This window comes from Gigantopelta aegis, chromosome 6 (assembly GCF_016097555.1).
Source record: "Gigantopelta aegis isolate Gae_Host chromosome 6, Gae_host_genome, whole genome shotgun sequence".
In the NCBI taxonomy this organism is placed as follows: Eukaryota; Metazoa; Mollusca; class Gastropoda; order Neomphalida; family Peltospiridae; genus Gigantopelta; species Gigantopelta aegis.
In genome coordinates this window covers 14976581-14991721 of record NC_054704.1, presented here as the reverse complement: position 1 = coordinate 14991721, position 15141 = coordinate 14976581, and the positions used below count along the sequence as shown (strand labels likewise).

The 15141-nt window shown below is 36.5% G+C and overlaps 1 protein-coding gene across 1 annotated transcript in view; it reads left to right on the top strand.

Moving 5' to 3' along the window:
• LOC121376501 overlaps positions 1-15141 on the top strand; it is a 58534-nt gene that overhangs the window by 19266 nt on the left and 24127 nt on the right. The window contains exons 7-20 of the mRNA XM_041504385.1: positions 177-432; positions 1641-1806; positions 2416-2592; positions 3003-3152; positions 4676-4953; positions 5370-5664; positions 6236-6576; positions 7079-7261; positions 7852-8113; positions 8521-8668; positions 9711-9971; positions 11283-11555; positions 13119-13359; positions 14054-14282. Of these exons, the coding sequence (XP_041360319.1) occupies positions 177-432; positions 1641-1806; positions 2416-2592; positions 3003-3152; positions 4676-4953; positions 5370-5664; positions 6236-6576; positions 7079-7261; positions 7852-8113; positions 8521-8668; positions 9711-9971; positions 11283-11555; positions 13119-13359; positions 14054-14282 (3260 nt within the window). The remainder of the gene's footprint in view (positions 1-176; positions 433-1640; positions 1807-2415; positions 2593-3002; positions 3153-4675; positions 4954-5369; positions 5665-6235; positions 6577-7078; positions 7262-7851; positions 8114-8520; positions 8669-9710; positions 9972-11282; positions 11556-13118; positions 13360-14053; positions 14283-15141) is intronic.

The window sequence follows — 15141 nt, the reverse complement described above, 5'->3', positions numbered from 1 at the left end:
TTCAAAGATATCTACACAATTTTAAAACATTAAACAGTAGTTGCTAATCAATTTTTAATAGAAATATCACTAATCAGGATTTTGAAAACAAAATGTTTCCTGATTGGCATGCATCGTATTTTGGACTGAAACTCTTCACATGTATTCTTTAACATCTTATTTATAAAAAAACACAGGCTACATCAGTAAACGAACCAAACTGACATTTCAACATGTGTACGGGACTCGAGATGAAGACACGAAGAGGCGAGATGCGAGTCAGAAACTTGAAGACTTGTGTCAAGCCTCGGCTGACGACATCCGACCGGAGGTGCCCGGGATGTTCTCGGAACTCGTTTACATCATGAGGGAGATGGATGCCAGGTCGTTAGACCGCCTGTTTGAGCAGGTCAAGAGAGGAGATATCTGTCGGGACAACACTCGCAGAACAAGGTTATAAATTGTAACAGTAGATCACTTTATACTAATCCAGTCGTATAACATTTATTAATATAACCTATATTAAATTTGTCTTAAAATCCGGGGTTTTCATTTAAAAACTTTAAACTTCCTAAAAATTAAAAAACAAAGTGTAATGAGACTAAAAACTGCCTTATACCAAATGAACAGATTAAAAGCAAAACAAGCTAAGGAACATAGGTGTACGGGCTGCCATTTTTATAGGGGGCAGAAGCATGGATAACATTTATTCACATTAGTAGTGTTTTCCCTTGCTTGTTTTAGCATGGTGCGGCACCATGCCTCTATAGTCTAGCACCATCTTGCCTTAATCAGCGCCATGCTGCCCTGAGATTAAACAAGCCTTTTTCAGTAATTAATTCTAAAATTGCCTTTATAAAACACCCAAAAAAGTATTATTAATTAATAAAATATGCCTTTTATATCTTTTGCCATTCAATTATTAAAGCAAGCACATAAATTACATTAATGTTTATTTCAATTAATTTTTGTGTATTTTTAATGAAATAAAAGTACCCCGAAAATGGTGAAAATGCCCCAAGAATGTTTGGGTCTACCATGCCTTGCCAAATTTCTAGGGAAATCACTACATTAGCATTACTGCCAAACAGCTATAAGCTAAGGAAAATAAGGGAACCAGTCGAGTAAATTAAGCAATAAAAGGTACTGATTAGAACAACAATGGGAATTTATCTATATTATTATTTAACATTATATTATAAAAACACAGGGCTAACTTTTCAAAAAGATGATCACAACTAATTTATTTTAAAGTCTTGTGGTTAAACATATGCAATTATCATAAATTATTAAATGTGCATGGCTGTTTAGTAAAGTTACATATAACTAATGGATAAATATGTTTTGTAAATTTGGCCTATATATATTACTTGCTATGATTTTATCTCCTGTTTTCTCATATATTCTTACATGTATGTTTATCATTAAAAAAAATTGTTTTGAAAAGACATAACAACTTTGTTAACTCAGTTCCATCTTTTGTCAATATACTAATTCAAATTTTACATCTTTTTAATATATTTTTATTCCATTTCTCATGAAAGTTGATGTTCATTAATTGATAAACATTTTAAATATTCATCTTTAATAATATAAAATCATTTATTCATACAAGTAATTCTGGTATTATTTTAATGTATAGGTAAATGTTCTTTCTTCAGGAAGTTCTTTGTCGATGCAATTCCAATGGTTGGTACCAGTGCATCCTTGCGGCTGATGCGACAGATGATTTTATCTCAAGCGGTCGACACAAACCAGGCCAACATGTGGCTGACATCCCTCGCCTTTATTCAGAACCCAACAAGAGAAATGCTGGAAGAGATTGAGGTACTCCTATTGCACAAAGGCTGAGGCCTAATCTTTTCTTCTTCTAAGTTGTTAATCCCATTGGTGGAGTATTAAATTAAGCAGCACAGGTGCAACATATTTTAGGCGTCCGCTAGAAGAGCTTGCTCTGAATGTGTAGTAAAACCCTATGATCTGACCTTAAACATTTTTAAAATATGGAAAAACCCATAGTAAATCTTGGTAGAGTTATTTGCATAACAAGCAAAAAAATAATGGTTTGTGAACCCTGACTGGACAATTAGGCATAATGTTAAAAGTAGCTTGGGACATTCCTCCATTACAGTCATTGCATTTTATAAAATTAGTTTTCAATAATTTTATCCAGCTTTAAATTAGTATTTTGTGCTTAATATTGCAGCCTTTATATTTTAATATTGCAGCATATGTTAGGGTTAGTTTTTATTTCAATATTTCAGTCCTTATTATATATTTATGCTTATTATTGGAGCTTTTATTGATGTTTTTATACCTCATCTTGCCTATATGTCAGAATTACCAAATGTTTGACATCCAATAGTCAATGATTAATAAATCAATGTGCTCTAATGGTGTCATTAAACAAAGCAAACAACTAACCTCATCTTGCAGCCTCTGATGGAATTCACCAATGTAAAGGCGAAGGCCCGTTTGTCAATATCATCACTGGTGAACAACTACTGCAACAATCATGCTACATGCTCCGATGACAGAGAAGTGATGAAGATCATCCTGGACCTGGAGAATGACGTCGGTGCATGCGACGTCACCGACAGTAACCTTATTGATGTAATCAAACTTCACTAGTTTTCTTCTCTTAGTTAATAGCTTTTTAAAATAAATTCAGTTGTCTATATTTTCTATGATTAGTTTTTTTACATTAATTATTAAGTTGTTGATATGTGAAGGGTGTTATCCATACTAATTGAGATTGTTCTTGGAGTTATTATGTACTTAGAAATAAAAAAAGAAGTTATTTTAATCAAGTCTGCAATTTCACCATGCTTGGCATGCAAGCATAAATGTGTGATATGATTGTTGACTTCACACAAGAATATATAAACCATATTGGACAAACAACATGAACTGGTCTTTCTCGAGGAGATATCAGTTGTATTTAACAAACCACATTAAACAGTCTCACTCAAGGAGATAAAAATCATGTTTAACAAACCACATGAAACATCCTCTTTTCACAGACACTTCAGATACTGCGAGCGATTGGAAACATTGGACATTCTGAGCGCCTCAGTTTCAGTCTGGAGAAATGCTTCAACAACAAGAAGAACCCAGCAGAAATCAGAGTCGCCGCTCTTGATGCTTTCCGCAGACTACCCTGCAGCACCGACGTAAGATTACAAATATTATGAACATTAAGTTTTCTCTCAATTTAACCAAGGTGGAAGAATATCCCAGATATTGTATATATGTTAAAATGTTCCACTTAATTTAACCCTAGACAGAAGAATACCCCAGATATTATGCATGTTAAATTTTTACCTTAATTTAACCAAGGCAGAAAAGTACCTAAGATGTTATGCATATTGAATTTTTTACCTTAATTTAATCAAGGCAGAAAAATACTTAAGATATTATGCATGTTAAATTGTTTACCTTAATTTAACCAAGACTGACAAATCCAAAATAGTATGCATATTAAAAGTTTTTTGCTTAATTTAACCAAGGCAGAAGAATACCCCAGATCTTATGCATGTTAAGTTTTTACCTTAATTTAATTAAGATGGAAGAACAAGCCCAGTGGCCCGCCATTATTTTGGCTAGGAAGCCCATACTGTCTCAGTGGTGGCGAGCTACTGGGGTCAACTCTCCACTGTGTCACTACTGTGACATCCTTCATGTTAATGATGTGTGCAAGGTGGTCCAGTTAACTATCCACTATCCACCACATATTAACCAACATTTCTGCACAAACAATATCGTTGTGACAAAACTAAGCTACTATAGCCTTATATACATAAACTAATCAGACATGAATAATTTCCAGATTTATTTTGAATTTAAGTGGCACTTGAAAAATAGTCCTGATCTTTTTCTGTGATAAACAAGCTTACAGTAATCCCCTACTTTTCATGACCCTGCAAAGGGGTTTCTGGATTTCTTGTTCAATATCATGTTAATCTCCAACTAACATTATTTTCACCTTTAATGACCAGAAAGCTGGATGTAGTGCAGTGGTAATAGTGCTCAGCTGATGCACAATTGGTCTAGGAGTGATCCTTGTTGGTGGTGGTGGGGGGGGGGGGGGGGGATGTAGCCCAGTGGTAAAGCGCTCGCTCGATGCACGGTTGGTTTGTGATCGACCCCCTCAGTGGGCCCATTGGGCTATTTCTCGCTCCAACCAGTGCACCACGACTGGTACATCAACGGCCGTGGTATGTGCTATCCTGTCTATGGGATGGTGCATATAAAAGATCCCTTGCTGCTAATCGAAAAAAGAGTAGCCCATGAAGTGGCGACAGCATGTTTCTTCTCTCAATATCTATGTGGCTATTTCTTGTTTCAGCCAGTGCTCCACAACTGGTGTAACAAAGGCTGTGGTATGCATGTACTCTCCTGTCTGAGTAGCCCGAGTACGCTTCCAACCATCCAGATGTCCGTCTAGTTCTCGAACAGCAGAGTACATATTATAAAATATCTCTTACCACTAAGTGAAAGGAGTAGCCCATTTTATGGGTGGCAGAGTGTTTCCAGTCTAATAATCTGTCCTTAACCATATGTCAGATGCCATATACCATAATTAAAATATGTTAAGTATGTTCTTTCTTTTAGTAACCAATGATTAATTAATCCCATGTGTTCCAGTGATGTTATCAAAGAAACTAAATTTGAAAAGTATTCTGGTTGATTGTAGCGTAACAACATCATGGAGGTGTTCCTGAACACAGATGAAGATTCTGAGTTGCGGATTGCCGCGTACCTTGCGGTGATGCAGTGTCCAGTTGAGACGTTCCTCGATCAGGTGAGGTCGAGCCTGGAGTCAGAGCAGGTCGACCAGGTGGGCTCATTCGTCTGGTCTCACCTCATCAACCTGATGGACACGTCCAGTCCGCTCAGACAGAACATCAGGGAGATTCTCGAGGATGAGACGCTCAAGAAGGACTTCGATTTGGACAAGAGGAAGTTCTCTAGGTGTGGATTTTACTGTTTTGAAGCAGCTTTCCTTAGTTTTATTATCTTTTTATATGTAATAAATTGAAAGAAGACGAGAATGAGACAGCTAGTAAAATACTAGTTTTGGGTTCAAACAAGAATCAGTGCCTTTAAGATTATCAGTAATCCTAAAGATTATGATCTGTTTACATTTAATATGGCTAAAGGATCTCCTATAGGTGCCGATTTTACTGTTTTGAAGGGACTTTCTGTTTATCATTTTTATTATCTTTTAACATGTAATAAATTAAAAGAAGATAGGATTGAACAGCTGATAAAATATTATTTGTAGTCAAACTATAATCTATGCTTTAATATTGTTAGTGCATAAAGATGCATAATTTGTTTCCATTTTAATACTACTAATCATTTTATTGTTATTTTTATTACTTAAGGAATTATGAAGGTTCATTCTTCTTGGAAAAGATCAATGCTGGTGCCATGGTTGAAAGCAACGTGATCTGGTCGTCGAGGTCATTTCTGCCACGTTCAGCAATGGTGAACTTCACGGTGGATCTGTTTGGCCAGTCTGTGAATCTGCTGGAGATCGGAGGACGCGTGGAAGGACTCGAGTACCTGCTGGAGTCCTATCTCGGTCCTGAAGGACTGTTCAGGGAGCAGGCTGACACCAAGGGTTATGCTGATACAAAGACTATTAAGAAGGAGAAAATGGAAAGGCAGAAAAAACTGGTATTTTTTGTCATGTTTATTTCCATAGAGTCATGACTGTTTTTCAGCTTCTAGTGGGCAGCACAGTTCATGCTTATTTTCCTATTTGCTTCTTTGGTAAATGTAGCCAGTATGGCAGCAGCAGGTTTCCTTGCTCTATGTCTCTCTCTCTCTGTCTCATTCTGTCTGTGTGTGTGTGTGTGTGTGTGTCTCTCTCTCTCTCTCTCTCTCTCTCTCTCTCTCTCTCTCTCTCTCTCTCTCTCTCTCTCTCTCTCTCTCTCTCTCTCTCTGTCTGTCTGTCTGTCTCTGTGTCCATCTCACTTTCTCTGGTATGCAATAAAAATAGTGTTTATCCTATTCTTAAATACTTGGCTAATATTATAATGTCATAGCTGCAGATTTCTTCCAAACACAAGTCAACAAGATAATAAATGCATGAACATTGTGGTTGCATGCTCTCTTATGTTTGACACAAATATACTGTGATTAGGTTCAACTTGCTTCCATTGATAACATCTTTATTTTTAACTGAATCTTACAAAAAGAACCCACAGCAACATAACTTCTAAACATTTATTATCTTTGTTTCCAGTACAACCAGTTAAAGGATGAATTCCGGGGAGCATTGTATCTGAGAGTGTTCGGAAACGAGCTGCTGTACAAACATTTTGACACGCTAGACTCATCGACATCTGGAGAGAAGTTCAATATCCTAGAGTACCTGATCAAACTGTCCAAAAACCAGGACTACACCTACACCCAGAGCTTCATGTTCCTGGACAGTAGTCTTGTGATACCCACCAGTGCAGGACTCCCGCTCAATCTCACTGTCAATGGAACTGTGACGGTGGACATGACGGCATCAGGGAAATTTGATGTCAGGAAGTTCCAGACACAGAGGAGTCTGTTAATAGATGGACATGTTCAACCTAGGTATGTTGTAGATAGGGATGAGTGATATTACTCATTAACTGGTTGCAATTCATAAGTTCAAATATGATGTATGATTATCATAGTACCCTTTTCAAGAACCAGTTTACACAGTACCATTAGGATTTTTCAAGTGTGCATAAAACAAAAATAATTTTTTGAATTATTGTAAATGCATTTCTGAGCATTATTAAAATATTGACAAATGTAGGCTATTGACTGGAATGAAATAATAATCATAATGTTCAGTGTAACATTAAGAAAATGGGTGAGTACCTTTTTTGTTTTGATAATTTTTCTAAACAATCATGAATTCTAGCTTGCAAAAGCATATTCTTTATTGAAATTGAATTGTGTGATAAATGTATTTCAGCCAACAGACCCAGAATACCAGGAGAACCACATATTTTGTATTAAAACAATATAAATTCTACTATAGATCACAGAATTAGACTTAATATTTTTGCTTTTCATTTATTAATATCTGTTTTGTTTTTTGTTTCAGTGGCGCTGTGGAGATAGTGAGCACCATGTCGGTTGATGCGTTTGTCACCAAAGTTGGACTGAAGATGATTTCGACCCTTCACTCCAGTTCATCGGTGAAGGGTAGGCTGGAGCTGGTACGAGGAAAAATATTCAGTCTGGAGTTTGATTTGCCAAAAGACAAAATAGAAATTTTTGACTTCAAGTAAGATTTAAATTTAAACTTTTTTTTTTTTTTTTTACATCCATCAACATAACAAAACCTGTGCCAACAAAAAATCTGATGCACATATTTTGTAATGTCATGGCATGTTTATATTTATTGTATGTGGTTAATTTCTTGTATGCCACTCTTTATTGTGAGTAAGATATGGGTCTGTATTTCATTGTTTTCCCCATGGTTTACAATAGTTAAATAAATATCTTATTATTTTGAAGTAATGGTGATGACCCACTCACCTCAACCATACCATCCAATGAAATAAGTATGACCAAAATTGATTGGCATATAAGTTCAGCTGAAACTGATTGCTCTGTGATATAAGTTAACTACAAGCACAACTGCCGTAAATGAATTTTAGTTTGAAAAGAAAATTTGTTTTTATGCTGGATTTTGAGGATATATAAGAAATAGAAAACTACACTCATGTCCATTAGATACCATTTATCTTTCAACTTGTTGTTTAAAAACTTATCCAGATCACTTTCGCTCACTTGATACATTTTGAAACAACTTATAAGATTTATGATATCTAATGGCCACTCTTGTGATATTCTTTGTTCATGTGCTTGAAGGTCAAGGTTCTTCATAACCCATGACAACCATCAGCGAGAACAGAAGATGATTGAGGCAAACCGGAAGTATAAACTGGTATGCTGGGGAACCCGCCTCGCCAAGCTGACTGGGGTGGAGCTGTGTGGAGAGATGGGCTTCCCCAACGCCTCCATGAACACCAAGTCCCCCTACTTCCCGTTCACCGGACCAGTCAACATCGCATTTGTGCTGCACAAGCGAGACATCCACTATGGCTATAAGATGGTCATCAAGGCAAGCCATGTAAGTAAAACTGGTGATTATAGTCAGTGCATTTTCTCTGTGTTTCACTATTTCAAAGTATGCTGTTTCAAATATTTGGTTTTCATTGTTTTCTCCTGATGTTGTCAACACTTGGTTTATGAAACATTGAGAAATTTACCTTGTGGTTTTAAACAGACTTATTTTTATTTATGCTTTCTAATAACAATTTTTTTTTCTCTTAGAACTTTGTGATGGTATTTTTCACTAGGGGTTGAAATATTTTTTTCGTATATTCAGGGAGTAGGTTGTAGTGTGGAAAGTGAAATTTGGTTGATCTTCTACTAGAAATACAACTACCAACTTCAGTGACATAGTGGTTAAAATTACCAGCTACAACCCATATTTTTGTATACAAGGATACGTTGTTGTTTTTCTGTTACCTTTAGAACAAGGAAACCACATATGGTCAGATTGCGTTTGACACACCTGGGTCTAAAGTAAACCGAGCCCTGTCTTTAGATATGTCACTTCATTACAAGACAAAAGAAGTGGAAATAGCTTTGCTTTCACCATGGAAAAAAGCCAGTATTAAAGGTATGTGTGTGTTTGTGTTTGTGTATATATATATTTCAGATTTATGTTAAATGATTTTATTCCGATAATGTTGGAAAACCCCCACAAAAATACAAAAACCCCACAGATACTGATTATGTATAAGATTTGTGTATTTCATTTTAGATGTGATTTATGTTCATCTGAATTAATATCAATGAACATTATTGCTTATTTGAACTGTTTGTCAGGAATTGTATTAATTTGATATTTTAAAATAATAGTATGGTTAAACCAATTTTAAGTAGTCATCAAAGGGAGCAGCAATGGATGGTCTCTTAAAAGTGCTATCTTAAAGTTGCTTAATGGCAGCTTCCGAACTAAATTATTTATTAATTTAGCTTTGGAATGTAAAATTATATCTTCAGCCCATTAAAAATTACTAACAAATAATTTAATTTTACAAGTAAGAAACATTTTTTAAATTGGCAAATATTTACAGAATTGAATGTGTTTAGTTGAGGCGAACACTCTGTAACATTGTGTTAAGTGGATGTTGCTGACAAATTTGTACAACACATCTGTCTCTGATGGCCCTTATATATCTAGTTCAACGACTAGCTTGCTAGATTTGGTAGATTTGCCAGTTTCATAAGATGTGTTATGACGTGATAAGACAGGAATATGGTAACACTAAACATAATGTTTTTTACAAGCTCATTACAAGTTTTATATTCCTAAGTTATTTATGCAATAAATAAGGGTTGGATCAATTAATTTGTAATTATTTATAGCAAGTAAAAGTAACAAAATGTGGCATTTAAATTAATATGTACCACATTTGGAGACACCTACCCACTTTACAAACAAATCATGAGATTGACATGATATAATTTTAATGTATTGTTTTACGATCTTGGAAAGCGCAGCTACCCAGTTCAACTTGATTTATAATCATTATTGTGTGGCTTTTTAAGACAGGTGACTGTGTAATAGATATAGCCACTTGAGCAGGTTTGACAGCATTGATATAAAATGGACTTTTATTGAGCAATGATGAACATAATATTTTTTTGATAAATAGGAGACTTTACAAACACAGACAAGCTGAAGAAGGTAACAGGCAAACTGGTGGTGGATGATATCAAGGAATATTTCATTTCCACGGAAATACCAATTGAGAAGAAGGGAAAGAAGACGGTGTACTCGCCTGACCTCAAGGTCAAGTGGCCCTACTCTGAAGGCGTTCATTTCAGTGGAGTTGTTTCCCTTCAGTCTCTGTATGAGAACGTAGATGCAGACTTGACTTTGGCTGGAATTACTGAATTTCCTGTTAAATTACAAGGTATGTTGTTGGCAGATCTTCATGTACTTGACAACATGGGGTTTTGTCTCCAAAAGTAAGGACATAATATATAACCAAGTCCTAACTAGATTGGTTAGGTGGGTGTATAGGGGTAGTAAACATAATTTAAAAAGTGCCATTGATATATTTTTACTGCCCCTCCCCCCTCCCCCCCCCCCCCATCACCTTAGTTATTTAACGCTAGGTAAGGCCCTAAAAACTGATCTTTTGAATATCTGCAGTGAGAGTATGAAATAATATAAAGTCTGAATCGGTCATATTCAGTAGAGATTTGGTGTATTCCATCAAAACCTTTATACATCTTTTAATATTCTCATCCGGAGGTTTTCCTGTTTCTATGTTCTGAATATAACATATTTAGGGGGTGGAACGTACATAGCCCAGGAGTAAAGTGCTTGTCTGATGCATGGTCAGTCTAGAATTAATCCCTGTCCGTGGGCCCATTGGGCTAGTTCTCATTCCAGCCAATGCTTCACGACTGGTAAATCAAAGGTAATGGTGTGTGCTGTCCTCTGTGTATGATGGTGTATATAAAAGATCCTTTGCTACTAATGGAAAAATATTGCTGGTTTCCTCTCGAAGACTCGATGTCAGAATTACCAACTGTTTGCAGGGATTTATACAGGCGATCTGTGGGTCCAAACATTGCTCCTTCTCAAAAGAAAGTGGCACTGAAAATTCCCAATTTTTGTATTCCAAATTCCTAATATATATATTTAAATATGTCTATTCTAATAAATTAATTCAACAGTGATATACTGCAACATTCAGTGGCCTAAAAACATGCCCCAAGTATGATTTACTCACACTCATTTTCCTAATCCCATCAGACATGGGAACCTGGTGGAAAATCCTGGATAAATCCCTGGCTTTGACATCCAATTACTTACTTAATCTTCTTCGTGTGCGGTCACACATAAGGTCGACACCAAAGAACGCCAATGTTGTCTGTCCATTTCAAGCTTTGTCACCTGGCCCCAACTCCACCCAGGAGCCTTCATCTCCTGCTCCACCAATCTTCTCCAGATCTCCTTGGGTCTCCTCCTCACTCTCTTGCCACCAGGGGTCCAGCGCATGGCCACTCTTGGTATGGGTGTCAGCGGCATTCTGCAGACATGTCCAGTCCATTTCCATCTGTGGCGTTTAACCTCGAGAGAGATGGGCTGCATGCCTGTCCTTTCATCAGCTATTGGATTTGACATCCAATAGCCGATGATTAATCAATTAATGTGCTCTAGTGGTGTCATTCAACAAACCAAATGTTAAAATATAACTTTATAACATTTTTAGGTTCGCTGGTGAACAAACAGTCAGAGAAAGGCATCACAGGATCCATTATGCTGAGACCACAGCAAGAGTATTCGATAGCGGCAAATGTTCTTCATAAGAAGAGTGGAAAACGAAACCCTCAGCTGAAGCTGATCCCAACTCTGAGCATCAAGTCTCCCGAATTCACACTGCTGTCAGTCGCAGGAACCGTGGATTTCAAGAAGAACAAGAGTCTGAAGACAAACATCATCATAAACGTGGACAAATATTTAAAAAAAGCAATCAGTGTGACATGTATGTATCAATTAATCTTTATCCTATAACTTATCCATAATATCCATGCCATAAACCCATTTGATAAACACCATTATCGTACAATTTCAGTGCAATCAAAGTATTTGATATTTTTCAGGTCACATACTTTAAGAATTTGATAAATTTGCAAATTAGATGTAAATTAATCGAGGTCACTGCACTAAGTTTATTAACATTTTAGCAAATGTGCTAGGGTGACACTCCATAACTGACATATGCATTCATCAGATAAAAACATTTCAATAGCAATTTTACACTGAAAGCTGTCCAGTGTTCAGAAAACAAAAAATGTTAATCACTAGTTTATTTTGATGTAAGGACATCCAAAATGACGTCATTCGACTTTTGATGTCATTTTCTATTCAAAAAGACACAGAGCCACAGATTCTTACGTCATTTGAATATCTAGTAATGGCAGACTTGAATTCAAGTTGTGTGTACTGTTTTACAAAAACACATTGTATTAAGGTTGAGATTGTATGATAAAGTGATTATTACCCTTGTGTGTTTCGGTATCATCAATATTATATATTAGGAATAAAAATAATATATTATGCTCGCCAGAGGCTCGCATGATACAATTTTTATTCATAATATATGATATTGATGATACTGAAAAACATTGGTAATAACCTCTATTTAGTAACCATGTTAATATTTATTTTTAAGTTGTGTGATGTCAAACTACATTTATGCTAATTGCAGTGACATCATATTACCGATGGAGGCGACTTTAAAGTTGTGATTTATTAAATATCAAATTAAAATGTTATTTAAAAGTGCTATAGGATCAATAGAATTCACTCTCATGTGCAGGGGAAGGGTTTTGGGGGTCGAAACCCCTTCCTGCTCAAGCTAATTTTCTTTTTTTCACAATATATTTTCTGGAGGAGCATAACTTGACCTCCTTATAAACTTTAGTCACCAAAGTCTACATCCTTCTGCTAAAATTCCTGCACACAAGCCTGCTTAGGTTGTCTTCTTGGCAAGTTGGCCAGTGGCAAATGAAGGACAGGATTGCATAGCAACTGACTTATTAAAGATGAGAGTCACGTAGAATTGTTCAGCTAACCGTAACCGTTTTTAACAGCTTGCCCAAGCTAAAATAAATAAAGTAATTTTTTCTCGTTTACTTCAGTTATTTGATATGATCTGTCATGGGTGTACAGATTCCATATTTGTCGGGGGGCAGGCCGATTTTTACCCAAATTAAATGAAAATGCTTGAATTTAAATAACATTTACTCACATTAGCATTACTGCCTAACAGCTATATATGGTTACAAACAAATCACTATACGTTTTTACCTGGATTACAACTAATATTGTGGGTAGAATGATACCAATACATAGTAAAATGGTTTCAAGCCAGCTCATTTTGCTTGAATATCGCTATAATGTTTTCTCTAATTTGCTCCAGCACTGGGGGTGGGGGTAGTTGCTCCCTGCCCCCCCCCCCCCCCCCCCCCCCCCCAACACACACACACAAACACACAATCTCGTGCCCTTATGTGAACTGTTATTTATTTGTTATGTTCAACAGCTACTGTAACCAGGAGTGAGAATGCCAAAGTGAAACGGGTCAAATACAAAGGATATGTGAACCTGAAGTGCCAGTTCATCTCCACCAAGCTGAGTGGCACATTCGATTATGCAAAGAAAACTTGCAACACCAAACTGACCTTAGACTACAGTTTGCCACAGGTGGCAAAGAACAGCATTACTGTTGGGATGAAGGTCATCAACAGAACCACAGAGAGTCTGAAGAAGTATTTTCTTAATGGGTAAGTTGAGATGATATGAGAGACAAATTTCACTATGTATTTATATGTTATAAATTTAAGAATTAAAGATTATTGTATTTGACAATATTTAATATTGGTTGGCCTATTATACTTAAGTTTGCAAACACTATAAGAAAACTGTGCATGTTCTTCCAGACAAATATTATATTTTATTATGTATTGTTATATATTTAATGTCTTGTCTTAATAGTTCACTCTGGTTGCAAATTTGAGCTCCTCTTACATCACAAATAGCGGCTTTATGCATAATAGAGAGGTGTGCATGCCATTGTGTGTATTATATAAATTTAGAAAAAAGTGTTTAGTTCCATGGTAGAGTGCTTATCCTCACTACATTGTGATGTTTCCGTTTCAGACAGTACGTGCTTCACAAAAAGTTAAAGTATACAAGGCATATATTGTCTTAGGAAACTACAAATAAATTTACACCTTGCTTCAATATTAGACTTGTGGTTTAGTTTTGCAATTACCCGTTATTATTTGTAGAGTGAGATTTTATTAAAACACTGAGTCTGTACTGTAAACTTTAATCAGAATGGGACCAGATCAGAGGTTATTGGTTCGTGAGAGATACCTTGGTGTAGTGGTCTTGTTTACCTATTCATTTTGGTCTGAAGCCAATACTCAAATACAAACCCTGTAGCTACAGGTTTTTATCATGATCTTTCTTCAGAAATATAGATGTGAAGAAAAATCCGGAATATAACCTGATGTTTGAGGTTGATCTAAACCACAACCGACAGCACAGTGAGGTGAACCTCAAGGCCAAGCATGGCAATAGTATCAAGAACAAGAAAGACATCAGACAACAGCTGACGGCCTCGGCAACCTTCAGTCACAAGAACTTCCCCGCAGCACGAGGATCCATCGACTACACTCTTAGAACTGAATATCCAAATTGGGTAATTATGGCTTTCTACCATGGGACGGAAAGAAAGAAAGAAGTGTTTTATTTAACGACGCACTCAACACATTTTATTTACGGTTATATGGCGTCAGACATATGGTTCAGGACCACACAGGTTTTGAGAGGAAACCCGCTGTCGCCACTACATGGGCTACTCTTCCGATAGGCAGCAAGGGATCTTTTATTTGCGCTTCCCACAGGCAGGATAGCACAAACCATGGCCTTTGTTGAACCAGTTATGGATCACTGGTCGGTGCAAGTGGTTTACACCTACCCATTGAGCCTTGTGGAGCACTCACTCAGGGTTTGGAGTCAGTATCTGGATTAAAAATCCCATGCCTCGACTGGGATCTGAACCCTGTACCTACCAGCCTGTAGACCGATGGCCTGCCACGACACCACCGAGGCCGGTACCATGGGACGGGAAAAATAAAATTGTCAGTCAGTCTAATGTGATGTCATCACTACCCCCTGCTGAGGAGGTGGTGGTCACATATTTTGTAGGTATTTTGTAAGACACTTTGCAATGCTTATGTGACAGCAAAAGTAGGAATAACACTTTTTACTTGTTATTGGAATACAAAGAGTACAGTAAAATAGATTTAAACAATGCAGCTCATGATTCATAATTTTCACCTTTAACATACAATCAAGTGACCACAGAATCTCCACTTATACCCTGTAAAAGGTCCACATCACACTTTTAGTCAAATGACTGCTAAACACACAATACCCATATGTTGTCATTACGTATCATATACAGCAAATCATACCAATTACATCATCATTCAAAAGAACATCATATGAATTACATCACTATTCAAGAGTGTTAACTCGTGGTCCGTTTAATCCGT